The sequence below is a fragment of the Carettochelys insculpta genome, chromosome 22 (assembly GCF_033958435.1).
Source record: "Carettochelys insculpta isolate YL-2023 chromosome 22, ASM3395843v1, whole genome shotgun sequence".
Lineage (NCBI taxonomy): Eukaryota > Metazoa > Chordata > Testudines > Carettochelyidae > Carettochelys > Carettochelys insculpta.
Window position 1 is genome coordinate 20,508,998 of NC_134158.1, and position 14,348 is coordinate 20,523,345.

The 14,348-nt window shown below is 52.6% G+C and overlaps 1 protein-coding gene across 2 annotated transcripts in view; it reads left to right on the forward strand.

Annotated features, from left to right (window-relative positions):
- DLL3 (delta like canonical Notch ligand 3) overlaps positions 1–14,348 on the forward strand; it is a 356,208-nt gene that overhangs the window by 4,507 nt on the left and 337,353 nt on the right. For both annotated transcript variants that reach the window (XR_012648465.1, XM_075016362.1), the window contains exon 3: positions 4,396–4,453. Coding sequence is in view for 1 of the 2 variants with exons in the window: in XM_075016362.1 (XP_074872463.1) it covers positions 4,396–4,453 (58 nt within the window). In the remaining variant the exon portion in view is untranslated. The remainder of the gene's footprint in view (positions 1–4,395; positions 4,454–14,348) is intronic.

Consider the following 14,348-nt stretch of genomic DNA (forward strand, 5'->3'; position numbering starts at 1 on the left):
AGCGGATGTTTTCAGAGAATGAGCTACGGTAATGCCCCAATTTCTTTGAGTGGTAACAGCTAATTTAGATCCCATCCTTCTGTGTGTGGTGCTGGGGATGTAATGTTAATAAATTCACAGTAATGCACGCTGGAAAGCATTCCAATTGGCTTTGGACTTCACAGTTTTGTACTGTTAGCAAACGTTGCCACCTCATTGTTTACCCTGATTTCCAAGTATTCTGTGAATCTGTTGCCCAGTACAGATCCTTATGGGACACCACTAGTTGCCTCTCTCCAGTCTGAAAATAGACTCTTTATTTCCTGACTTCTAACAATTGAGAGGTCCTTCCCTGTTGTCCCATGCTCAAGAGCCTTGGATGAGGGAACCTTCACAAGAGCTTTCTAAAAGCCCAAATATACTTTATCTACTGGCTCATCTTTGTCCATGTTTGGTGATCCCAACAAAGAATTCTAATAGATTGGAGAAGCATGATTTCCCTTTACCAAAGCTGTGTGGACTCTTCCCCCACAATACAGTGTGTTCATCTGTGCTTGATCATGCTGTTCTTTACTCTGCTTTCCCCCAATTTGCCTGCCTGTAATGACCAGCCTGTAACTGTCAAGACTGACTCTGGAGCTTAAAATAAATAAATAAATCAGCATTCAGTTTTGTTCTAGCCACCTGGTACAGAGGCAGATTTAAATGATTGGTTATGTACCACCATTAGTCATTCTGCAATTTCATATCTGAGTTCCTGCAGAACTCTTGGGTGCATGCCATCTGGTCCTGGTGACATGAATGCTTAATTTACCAGTGTGTTCTGAAACTACCTCGATCAACCCCTCAATCCGGGACCATGCCTCATAGCTATCATCTGAAAACAATAGTTTAGGTGAGGTAGTCTCCCTCATGTCCCCAGCCATGAAGGCCAATGCACAGACTCATTTGGCTTCTCTGCAGTGATCTTGTCTGAGTGTTCCTTTAGCTCCTCAACCATCTGCTGGCCCCAGTGACTACTTGGCAACTTCCTGCTGTTGATGTGGTTTAAAAAAACACTATTGCCGTTTAGCTCTGAGGACACAAAAACTAGTTGCTCTTCAAATTCTTTTAGTCTATCTTCTTATATGCCTACACTTGACTTATTCTCCTAGAATCCGAGGTTTAGAAGAGACCCGAGGAGGTCATTGAGTCCAGCCCCCTGTTCAAAGCAGGACCAACCCTCACTAAATCATCCCATCCAGGACTTTGTCAAAGTTGGACTTAGAAACCGCTTGGGAGGGCGATTCTACCACCTCCCTAGACAGCACGTTCCAATGTTTCACCACCCTCCTAGTGGAAGTTTTTCCTAATATCCAAGACCTCCCCCACTGTAACTTGAGACCATTGCTCCTTGTTCTGCCGTCCATCGCGATGGAGAACTGCCTCTCTCCATCCTCTTTAGAACTCGCCAGAGTTTGTCCCTTTTTATTTTCCTCGGTGAGATTTATCTTCCAATTTTTAAAAGACGCCCTTTGCCTTTAACTGCCTCTTGTTGCTTTACTGCTTCACCACAGCGGCCCTGTTTTGGTGGTCTTACTTTCCTTTTTATTTTTTTTAAATTACTATTTGGGGTCTGAATTTCGTTAAGGCCACTCTTGTGCTGTTTAGATCACCTCCATGCAGTTTGCAGGTGTTTCAATCTTCTGACTATTCCTTTTAATTTCTGTTTAGCTTGTTTCCTCAGTTCTGTTTTTGAACTTAAGTCCCACTGTGGTGGATTTCCTTAGGGTCTTCTCTCCACCGAGATGTGAAGTAACTGTAAAGTAATCTGTTACCAAGCAGGTCAGCCATATTCAGGGGCTTGGGGGCAGGTGGGACAGATTTTGTTGGGCCCTGAGCAAGTGGGGAGGCTCAGCTCTAGGCCCCCCAGAAGGGCTGGTGCCTCAAGCAGAAGGGGAGGGACTAGCTTTCCCCCATCCAGCCCTCAGCACCTGGACCGCTCTAGGCAGGGCACAAGCAGTGATTTAAAGGGCCAGGTTAGGCCTAAATCAAGAATTGCCTTTCCCCATGTGGCTTCTAGGACCAGCTTCTCCAAGAATCTGTCACCAACAGTGTTGAGAAATGTTCTCTCTGCACCCCGCTGTGGGATGCCTGGTACCCAGGGAATATGCGGTGCTAGCAGGAATCCCCTGTTGTTGTTGTTGGGACTTCTGCCTTCATAACCTCTCTGATCTGCCCGAGCCTTTCACCATCAATAGGATATTGGGTGATCAATAGGACATTCCCAGTTGCTACGCTCAGTTTCTCCCAGTGTGGAATTCCTACTGCAAAAATTCTGGGGTTCCGTTTGAGTCAGTGAAGGCTTCTAATTTCCTTGACTGGGTGTTGTCTTATACGTACAGTGCTGCTGTGCCTCCAGCGTCGCCTGCTGGCCTTCCAAGATGTGTAGTACTCTGGTATTACCACGTCTCGTTAACTGTCCTCATGCCACCAAGTTTCTGTGAGGTCTGTTACGTCAGTATCCTTCATACCAGCCAGTCACCTTTGCCCTGACACACTTAGCCCTTGTCCATTTCTGTCATGGGAGACTCTGCCGTCCGCCTGTGCGAAGGGCTAGCAGCTCTACGGAGGAAGCTACCTTGGTGATCGGGGAGGCTCAGCTCAAATCTAACAGCCTAAACTTGCCCTTCAGGGTCGCTTGGCCTGTGTCACTGATACGCATGTCCACAACCACTGGCTCCTCCCCAGGACGGCACAGAAGATTGTCTAGCTGTCTTAAGAGGTCTGCAACCTTCGCTCCTGGCAGACGTTCACTGGGTGGTTCTCCTGGCCACCGCAAACTCAGCTGTCCAACCCTCACCTCCCCCATTGCGGTGAGGGAGGGCTCCAGGCCCAACCAGCATTCCCTTCTCTCTGCTCCAGCCTGACGTTCCCCTTCCTTGGGACTTGCCCTGGCCCCCCACTGTTAGGTAGCACAGGGGCTGTCAGAGAGGCTGAGACCCTGCCCTGCTGTGTCCCCAGCGATCTCCTTTGTGCACTCCTCTGGCTCTCTGGTGTCCTCTGCATCACCACACTGGTCTCCAGAGCCTGCCCTTGGCCTCTGAAGGCCAGGAGCCGCTGGCACTGAATGCCCACCTGCGCCCCCAACCACCTTACAGCAGGTGACTGCACCAGCTGAGAGCCAGGGAAGCCCCCCGCCCTCTGCTCTGGCTGCCTGGCAGCTGCATTTTTACTCTAGCTGGGATTTGGGGCTCTGGATCTGGGCACGTCACTGGCCTAAGTTTAGAGTCTTTGTGTTAGAGGTGTCTGCCTGGCTCGCCCTTCCTCATCCAACCTCCCTGGTCATAGCTCCTCTAGGCAGCTGGGCTGGTGGCCCCTGTTTGCCCTGAGTTCATCCTACACCCTGTGTTAAGGGTTCCCAGGCCAGTACCAGGCCAGGTTGCTCTCTGCGTAGCTGGCTGTGTGGGTTGACACAGGCCCCAGGGTGCTCTTCTGAACAGCCCCCTCTGCATTGCATGCCCCAGCCCCCTTCATTTAATGCACCCCCTTGCAGCTCCCTCAGCTGCCTATTACCCAGGCCCCCTTCTGTGCAGCCCTTTGCCAATAATAACCCCCATTACCCACCCCTTCTTCCAATACAGCCGCCCCCGGGGGATTACACAGGGAGTCAGAGCCATTGGGGTGGCTTGTTGGTAACCTGGCATCAAGCAAACCACATGTGTTTCTCACCCGGCTCCCTGGCGCCGGAGCCCCATAGGCACAGAGGCAGCTGGCCGTACTAGCAGGCTCCGGGGCTCGCTCCCGGGGAAGCAGCGACTCTGGCCACGATCCGGGGCTCGCGGCGGAGGACCAGCGGAACACGGGCTCCTGGTGCGACACCAGGGCCAAAAGGTCTAGATGCGTAAACCAGGGATCAGAGTTGGAGCCGAGAGGGTCTCTTCCCTTCGGGGTTTGGGGTGATGACCTGGCTGTCAGCCCCTGCTGGGGGGAGAAGTGCTGAATCAAGGGCTCCCCAGCTGAGCGGGGAAACCCCGCACCTGCCCTTGCAGCTGGACCCAGAGGGGGAATCAGGTTTTCCCTAGGGAGGGGGATTATCCCCGGAACACCTGGCCTGGCGGTGCAGGGTGACCCCTAGCCCTGAGCATGTGGAAATGCAGGCGGGCGGATCCGCTCTGGGCGTTTGGCAGGGCTCTGGCCTGTGCTGCCCGGGGGGTCAGATGAGGTGATCGTGATGCTCCCATCTGAGCATCTAATTGTGTTTCTGTATTTCCCCCTCCTCCCGGTAAGTCAGGCTCAGCATCCCCCTCCTCTCAGCACCCCAGGGCAGCCCCCACCACACCCCTACCCCCACCTCCTCCTCCTTATCTCCGTGTGCCCCCATGCCACCCCCCTCCCCCACACCACTTCACGCTCTCTGTTCTCTCTCCGCTCCAGGGCACCTTCTCCCTCATCATCGAGACGTGGAGAGCCGAGGCTGGCGAGCCGTCCACAGGTGAGTGATTTCCCCCGGCTGCCCACCAGGGGGCGCTGCGGGGTGGCGGTAGGCGAAGGGATGGGACCCCTGGGAATCTCCTGCCCAGCTGGTAGGGAACCTGTACCCTGTCGGGGGCAGCCCCCCCACCCCAGTTCCTGCACTTGAGCCCCTGGGTCTGCCCCCGGCAAACCCTCGAGGGCCAGGTGATGCCAACGCTGGCCCCCTGGTACCTCACATCACAGGCAACCATGGCTCTGCCCTCCGCACTTCGGGGACAGCAGGGGTCCCCTCCAGGCTCCCAGTGGTTACTCACTGGGATGGGCTGGCCCCTCTGCACCGTGCCCCTTCTGCCCCAGGCAGAGCTCCCTGCTGGGGTGGGATTAGCTGGGCAGAGTAATGGCCTGGCAATAAAAAAAACCTCCCCTGACTGCTCAAGACAGCTGCGGCCTCACAAAGCTACAGGCTCTGGCTCTCAGCAGGCCCAGGTACTGCAGCTGCCTCGGTTACCCCAGGCCCCGGTTTTGAGGGTTTCTTCCCAGTTACATGGGCGAGAGAATTTCTTATTTAAACTGCAGAATCTGAGCTTTTGCTGGGGTCGCGTGATTGCAGGAGCTGGGTCCATGGACTCTGTGTGTGTGTGTCTTAAACTGCCCAGCCGTCCACCCCAACTCCTCCACTCTGGCTAGTGCCTGGCTCCTGTGGGCCCCCCCGCCCCCTCCCCCGGCAATACAAAGTATGCCTCTTGGATTCTGGGCTTGTGCCGGGAGCAGCCTGGCTTGCCAGCCCCACCCTGGGCAGCCCTGGCTCATGTGCAGCAGTGACAACCACATGTGGCAGGGCCCAGAGTGCTCTGGCTATGCCCAGGCTTCACCCTCACGTGGAGCCCTAGAGCAGCCCTACACTGGTATGTTGTCCCTTGTGCCCACCATCCCCATACTGCCTGGGCTTCCCAGGATGAGCACCCACAGGCCTGACATCCCTGTACCACTCACCTCCCTCCCAGTGCCACCTGCATTCCCTGGGAGGCATAGTCACCTGCATGTTACCCTGTACCACCCCCCTCTTCTCACCCTGGCACATTGCCCCAGCACAGGCACTCACCTGCCCCCTCTGGCCCCGTACCACTTGTACTGCTGGTACAGCCTCACCCCCTGCTAGTTCCCTGACTCTGTATCTCTGGTGTCCCCCAGCCAGTGGGCCCCTTCCCTCCCACATCACCCCAGTACATACCCCTGCCAGCCTGGCTGAACCCATCCCCGAACCATCCCTCAGCCCTGTAACCCCCACACTCCTGGGAGAAGCAGCCACCAGCTCGCTGCCCCCCTGTGTTCTGTATCCCCTCCCAGCATGGGCCCCTGCCAACGTTTGCATCTCTGTGGTGCTAGCATAGAGGGAAACCCTGAGCTGAGGTCTGGCTCCAACCCACCTCAGGTCTGGGGAAGACACTCACTGACTTTTTACATCCAGGAGCAGAATATATTTGCTTCTGTGCAACTGGGTATGCACAGGGGTGTGACATTGGCTGGGGGTGCTTCTGGGGACCAGTGGTCTGGGGGTGCCCAGCAGGGCTTGGGATTCAGACTCTAGGTAGCCCCATTATGTGTCACCCCCCATGTCTGCCCACTAAGGCACACCCAAGTGGTACAAGGGGCAGCCCCAGGGAGCTGAGATTCCTTGGTGGGGGGAGGGGCTAAAAGGGGATATAGAGCAAACCTCTGAGGAGCAGGGGGGTTCCCTGCTTGGGACTGTGCATTTGTAGCCAGGAGGCAAAGGCTTTGTGGGGCGGGGGAGGTGGGGGATGAAAATTGCTGGCCCCTGCCCCACCTTTCTCACAGCCTCAGCTGTGGGTCTCTGCCTCCAGGAGGTGGAAGGGGCCATGTCAGCCAGGCTGTGATGGGATGGGGGTGAACTGAGCATGCAGCATGGGGAGTGGAGCCTGCAGAGGTGTGTGTGGGGGGGAAAGCAGCTGACCGAGACCTGGGTGCTTGGGACCTGCAGACGTGGGGCCGGGGAGCACCCCAGAGGTGGGCAGCAGAGGAGCTGGGCTCTGCAAGCCGGGGGTGGGGGGTCCAGATGGGGGTGGAAGGCAGAGGATCTGGGTGCCAAAGGAGGGTGGAACCCAGTGTTGAGGGTGCTAGATATGGGACAATCCCATAAGAACGGCCATACTGGGTAAGACCAAAGGTCCATCCAGCCCAGTATCCTGTCTGCCGACAGTGGCCAGTGCCAGGTGCCCCAGAAGAGGTGAACCGAAGACAATGATCAAGCAATTTGTTTCCTGCCATCTCTCTCCAGCCTTTGACTAAAGGCTACGGGCACCATACTTTACCCTTGGCTAATAGCCACTTACGGACCTAACCTCCAAAAATTTATCAAGCTCTATTTTAAACTCTGTTAGAGTGCTGGCCTTCACAGCCTCCTCCGGCAAGGAGTTCCACAGGTTGACTGTGCGCTGTGTGAAGAAAAATTTTCTTTTATTAGTTTTGAACCTACTACCCATTAATTTCATTTGGTGTCCTCTAGTTCTTATATTATGGGAAGAAGTAAATAACTTTTCAATATTCACTTTCTCCACGCCATTCATGATTTTTATATACCTCTATCATATCGCCCCTCAAGCTCCTCTTTTCTAGACTGAAAAGTCCCAGTCTCTCTAGCCTCTCCTCACACGGGACCCTTTCCAAACCCTTAATCATTGTAGATGCCCTTTTCTGAACTTTTTCTAATGCCAGGATATCTTTTTTGAGGTGAGGACACCACATCTGCACGCAGTACTCAAGATGTGGGCGTACCATAGTTTTATACAGGGGAAGTATGATATTCTTTGTCTTATTCTCTATCCCTTTTTTAATAATTCCTAACATCCTATTTGCTTTACTGACTGTCGCTGCACACTGCGTGGATGTTTTCCGAGAACTATCCACTATAATTCCAAGATCCCTTTCCTGATCTGGTGTATCTAAATTTGTCCCCATCACATTGTATGTGTAATTGGGGTTATTTTTCCCAAAGTGCATGACCTTACACTTACCCACATTAAATTTCATTTGCCATTTTGCTGCCCAATCACTCAGTTTGCTGAGATCTTTTTGAAGTTCTTCACGATCTACTTTGGTTTTGACTATCCTGAACAGCTTGGTATCATCTGCAAACTTTGCCACCTCACTGCTTACCCCTTTCTCTAGATCATTGATGAACAAGTTGAACAGGATTGGTCCCAGGACTGACCCTTGGGGAACACCACTAGTTACCCCCCTCCATTGTGGAAAATTTACCATTTATTCCAGCCCTTGGTTTCCTGTCTTTTAACCAGTTTCCAATCCATGAAAGGATCTTTCCTCCTATCCCATAACCACCTAATTTACATAAGAGCCTTTGGTGAGGGACCTTGTCAAAGGCTTTCTGGAAATCTAAGTATATTATGTCAACTGGATCCCCCCGTCTGCATGTTTGTTAACCCCTTCAAAGAACTCTAATAGATTAGTAAGACACGACTTCCCTCTACAGAAACCATGCTGACTTTTGCCCAACAAATCATGTTCTTCTATTTGTCTGACAATTTTATTCTTTACTATTGTTTCTACTAATTTGCTCGGTACTGATGTTACTTACCGGTCTGCAATTGCCAGGGTCTCCTCTAGAGCCCTTTTTAAATATTGGTATTATATTAGCTGTCTTCCAGTCATTGAGTATTGAAGCTGATTTAAAGGATAGGTTACAAACCACCATTAATAGCTCTGCAATTTCACATTTGAGTTCTTTCAGAACCCTTGAGTGAATGCCATCTGGTCCTGGAGACTTGTTACTGTTTAGCTTATCAATTAGTTCCAAAACCTCTTCTACTGACACTTCAATCTGGGACAGTTCTTCAGATTTGTCACCTACAAAGGACGGCTCAGATTTGGGAACCTCTGTAACATCCTCATCCGTGAAGACTGAAGCAAAGAAATCATTTAGTTTCTCTGCAACGGCATCATCTTCCTTGATTGCTCCTTTTATATCTCTATCGTCCAGGGGTCCCACTGCTTTTTTAGCGGGCTTCCTGCTTCTAATGTACTTAAACATTTTACTATTGTTTGTTGAATTTATGGCTAACTGTTCCTCAAAATCTTTTTTGGCTTTTCTTATTACATTTTTACACTTAATTTGGCAGTGTTTATGTTCCTTTCTATTTTCCTCACTAGGATTTGACTTCCACTTTTTAAAGGATGCCTTTTTATCTCTCACTGCCTCTTTTACATGGTTGTTAAGCCACAGTGGCTCTCTTTTAGGTCTCTTACTGTGTTTTTTAATTTGGGGTATACATTTAAGTTGGGCCTCTAATATAGTGTCCTTGACAAGTTTCCATGCAGCCTGCAGGGATTTTACTTTAGTTACTCTACCTTTTAATTTCTGTTTAACTAACCTCCTCATTTTTGTATAATTCCCCTTATTGAAATTAAATGCCAGAGTGTTGGACTGCTGCGGTGTTCTTCCCAACACAGGAATATTAAATGTTGTTATACTATGGTCACTATTTCCAAGTGGTCCTGTAATAGTTACTTCTTGGACCAGATCCTGCGTTCCAGTCAGTACTAGATCAAGAATGGACTCTCCCCTTGTGGGTTCCTGTACCAGCTGCTCCAAGAAGCAGTCATTTAAGGCATCGAGAAATTTTATCTCTGAATCCCGTCCTGAGGTGACACGTACCCTGTCCATGTGGGGATAATTGAAATCCCCTGTTACTAAAATTTTTTATTTTGATCTCCCTTAACATCTCAGCATCACTATCACTCTCCTGGTTAGGTGGTCGATAATACATTCCTAGTGCCATAGTCCTATTAGAGGAAGGAATTGATGTCCATAATGATTCTATGGAACAATTTGATTCACTTAGGATTTTTACTTCATTTGAGTCTATATTATCTTTTACATACAGTACCACTCCACCATCCGCACGACCCGTTCTGTCTTTCTGATATATTTTATATCCCGGTCTCATTGTGTCCCACCGATTTGTCCTCATTCCACCAGGTTTCTGTGATGCCTGTTACGTCAATCTCCTCCTCTGATATGAGGTTCTCAAGTTCACCCATCTTATTAGACAGACTTCTAGCATTTGTGTAAAAGCACTTTAAAAAACTACCACTATCTATATGTCTGCCCTTCACTGATGGCATTGGATTTTTTTTTTTATATGTGACTGTTTCTCATCTGATCTGGCCCATACTTTACCATCTCCCATCTTCTCTTTCTGACTGAGTTCTAGGAAATCTCTATCAATGGAGTCTCTTTAAGAGAAGTCTCCATCCGATCCACGTGCTCCCCTGCACCAATCGGCTTTCCCTCATCTCTTAGTTTAAAAACTGCTCTATGCCCTTTTTAATGTTTCCAGCCAGCAGTCTGGATCCACCTTGTTTTAGGTGGAGCCCCTCGTTCCTGTATAGGCTCCCCCTTCCCCAAAAGTGTCCCCAGTTTCTAATAAATCTAAACCCCTCCTCCCTATACCATCGTCTCATCCACGCATTGAAACTCTGAAGCTCTGCCTGTCTATCTGGCCCTGTGCATGGAACTGGAAGCATTTCTGAGAATGCCACCATAGAGGTCCTGGATTTCAGTCTCCTTCCTAGCAACCTAAATTTGGCTTCCAGGACATCTCTCCTACCCTTCCCTATGTCATTGGTACCTACATGTACCATGACCACCGGCTCCTCCCCAGCACTGCATATAAGTCTATCTAGATGCCTCAAAAGATCCGCAGCCTGCGTACCAGGCAGGCAAGTCACCATACAGTTCTCCCGGTCATCACAAACCCAACTATCTATATTTCTAATGATGGAATCCCCTACTACTAACACCTGCCTCTTCCTAACAACTAGTGTTTCCTCCCCCAGAGAGGTATCCTTGGCGCGAGAGGATAACGTAGCACCCTCTGGAAGGAGGGTCCCAACTATGGGATGGTTTCCCTCTGCTCCTATTGACTGCTCTCCTTCCCCAAGCCTTAACAGCATCAGGGCTGTCAGAGGGGGCACACTGCTGGGTGCTGGGCAGAGGAGTCCTCCCCCTCCAGGGCTGTCTCAGAGGATCCTGAGGCTGCTCCCCCCCCCATCCCAGGGCAATTCCCCCACTGCAGGCCCTCCCCGACCTCACCTCTGCTCTGCTCTTCCTGTCCCCCTTGCCCCCTCTCTGGCTCAACAGGAGCCGGAAGAAATCCCAAGGGTGTCTCCCAGCACTCGGGCTCCCCACACACTGTGGGAGCATGAGTGACCCAGCAGCTTCTCCACTGCCCACCTCCCAGCCCACTGCGCTCCACTTCTCCAGGGAGGCAGGAAACCCAGGGCCCAGTCCAGAGGAGAAAGTGAATGAGGAAAAATTATTTACTTGTTCCCAGAACACAAGAACTAGGGGGCACCAGGGAAAGTAAGGGGCAGCGGGTTTAAAACAAATGGAAGGAAGTTCTCCTTTGCACAGGGCATGGTCAACCTGGGGAACTCCTTGCCAGAGGAGGCTGTGGAGGTTAGGACTACAACTGGGTTTGAAAATCAGCTAGAGAAATTCATGGCGGTTAGCTCTATTAATGGCTGTTAGCCAGGATGGGTAAGGAATGGTGTCCCTGGCCTCTGTTTGTCAGAGGCTGGAGATGGACGGCAGGAGAGAGATCGTTACCTGATCAGTTCCCTCTGGGTCACATGGCATTGGCCACTGTCAGCAGACAGGACACTGGGCTGGATGGACCTTTGGTCTGACCCAACATGGCTGTTCTTATGATGAGCCTCTTTCGTGAGGCAGAGGGCAGTGGCCACTGCCACTGATAAACATCCAATGTGCAGCTCCTGGAGTGAGCCCCCAGCAGCATTTCCTCCACTTCCCTAGTGTTGCACATGCCTGGCCCAGGCCAGAACTTGTCCTGTAGAACAGGGATCAGCCTGGACGCCAGGCCAAAATGAAATGCTGCACGGGGGCAAACCTGGTAGGTGTGTTCCTGGACCTCTACAGTAGGGCCTTTATGATGGAGGTGGAGTCGGGGTGGGGGAGGCAGGTTCTCTGGCAGGGAGCAGCTCCTGGCCCTTTTCACCTTGTATTTGAACTCAGTCTTTCAAGTGGCTGGGAGGCAGGGCCAGGCTGTTATCTTCCATGTACATGTCAGTAGCTGGAGATGAACGGCAGGAGAGAGAAGGTTCCCTGTTCAGTTCACTCCCTCTGGAGCACCTGGCATTGGCTACTGAGGGCAGACAGGACACTGGGCTGGATGGACCTTTGGTTTGACCCAGTCTGGCCCTTCTTATGTTTTTATGATGGTTTCAGTGGCTGCCACAGAGCGCATGGCCTGGGGCGCTCACCCCAAGCCATCCTATGGCTGGGTCAGCTCTGATCCCCTGCCCTCCCCACTAGCCCTGTTGCTGGGGATGGAGAATTTGCTCCTCTTTGTGTGGGGTCCTGTAGCAAGGGTGGGGGGCAGTGGCTGGGGATGGCTGGCCAGAGGCGGGGGGATAGGGAGTGTGGCTGTCGGTGGTGCTGGCTGTGGGGTGGGGTGGAGGAAGAGAGGAACGTGTTCTGGGCGGGGAGATGACTGGCCAGGAAATGAACAGGGGGTAGCTGGGGGAGGGGAAGTGGCTGCTGGGGGAGAAATGAGGGGCAGGTTGGCACCAGGGGTAGCTGCACATGGGGTGAGGGTGCAGGGGTGGTTGGTTTTGTGCCAGTGGAAGTTGGCAGCCCTAAGGCCCCGGCCCCGGCCCCGGCCCCCCTCAGGGGCACTGCCCCCCACTGACTCCCCTCTCACTGGCTTATTCTCACCAGGCTGGGGTAGGGGGTTGGGGTGTGGGAGGGGGGTACAGCCTCTAGCCAGCAGTGTGGGTTCTGGGGTGGGGGCCAGTGATGTGGGGTACAGGAGGGGGCTCCAGGCTGGAACCGAGAGGTTTGGAGGGGGGATCAGAGCTGGGCAAATCAGGTAGGGTTCGGGCTCCAGCCAGCGCTTACCTCAAGCTGCTCCCAGAAGCAGCAGCATGTGGCTCTGCGAAGTTGCCACCCACTGGCACCAACCCCGCAGCTCCAATTGGCTGTTGCTCCCGGCCAATGGCAGCTGTTGAGGCAATGTCAAAATCCCTTTACAGCAGAATGGGATCTAGGGGTTATAGTGGACCACAAGCTAAATATGAGTCAACAGTGTGATGCTGTTGCAAAAAAAGCAAACATGATTCTGGGATGCATTAACAGGTGTGTTGTGAACAAGACACGAGAAGTCATTCTCCTGCTCTACTCTGCGCTGGTTAGGCCTCAGCTGGAGTATTGTGTCCAGTTCTGGGCACCGCAGTTCAAAAAAGATGTGGAGAAACTAGAGAGGGTCCAGAAAAGAGCAACAAGAATGATTAAAGGTCTAGAGAATGTGACCTATGAAAAGAGGTTGAAAGAATTGGGCTTGTTTAGTTCGGAAAAGAGAAGATTGAGGGGAGACATGATAGCGGTTTTCAGGTATCTAAAAGGGAGTCACAAGGAGGAGAGAGAAAACTTGTTGTTCTTGGCCTCTGATGATAGAAAAAGAGGCAACGGGCTTCAACTGCAGCAAGGGAGGTTTAGGTTGGACATTAGGAAAAGGTTCCTAACTGTCAGGGTGGTCAAACAGTGGAATAAATTGCCAAGGGAGGTTGTGGAATCTCCATGTCTGGAGATTTCTAAGAAGAGGTTGGATAAGTGTCTATCAGGGATGGTTTAGATAGTACTTGGTCCTGCCATTGGGGCGGGGGCTGGACTCGATGGCCTCTCGAGGTCCCTTCCAGTCCTAGTGTTCTATGATTCTATGAATGTCTGGCACCCCCTGGCTGCCCCATGTGTAGGAGCCAGGCGGGGGGACATGCCAGCTGTTTCTTGGGAGCCCTGTGGTGTGGAGACGAGGAGGTGGTTTGTGTGGCACTGACAGCCGGGTAGTCCGCGGCCTGGTCGGGGCTGCTGACGGGAACCACCCGGATCTCTTTCCAGCAGGGTGTTCCAGAGGAAACCTGGACACCTGGCCACCCGATGTGGTGTAGGGAGAGGTCTCAGGCTGGGGAGGGGGGATATAGGGGCAAGCTTTGGCTGGGAGTGGCAGGACCCACTGGCAGTCACCGTGGTCTATGGCTGGAACGGGGTGTGTCTGAGGAGGCCCCCACCTTAGGAAGCAGGACAAGGAGTGGCCTCCTCTGTCCCCCCATCCCTGGTAGAGGACTTTGGTCTGAGCTGATGGGAAGGGGGTAGGTCCCTGGTGGTGTGGGGGAGGGGAGGAAGTGGGGGCTGTACAGGGGAATGTCGGTGGGGAGGAGGAAGTAGGGGTGCAGAGGGTGGTAGGATGGTTGCCAATGAAGGGGATGGCCACACCAGAACCCGTCATCAGGGCTCACCAGATGCTCCCTTTGCTCCTGAGACCAGCTCACCTCCAGTCCTGCCAGCGCTACCTGCACCCTCTGGCAGCTTGGCCCCGGGTGAAGGATCCTGGAAATCTCTGCACCCTCCTAGTGCTTTGATCAGCATCAGAAATGGTGCTCTGGACGGGGGCTGTGGATGAGGGGTTTGGGGTGCAGCAGGGGGCCTGGGGTGGGGTCTCAGTGCTATGGCAGTGGGCTGGGGCTCAGGGTTAAGGCATGGGTTTACTTCAGACGGCTTCCAGTCAGTGGGGCTGAGGTAGGCTCCCTGCCAGATCTGGCTCTACATTGCAGAGGCCAGCAGGTCTGGCTACTAGGTGGGGGAGCCAGGAGGCAAGCCTCGCCCTCAGAGCTTCCATTGGCTGCAGTTCTCAGCCAATGGGAATATGGAGCCGGTGCTCGAGGCAGGGGCAGCAGGTGAAGCCCTCCTGGCTCCCCCCAGAAACCTGACTTACTGAGCAGGGCCAGGACAGGTAGGGGACCAGCTTGGCTTAGCCCTGGGCCCCCCACTGCACTGCCAACTGGGTCTTTAATGGCCCAGT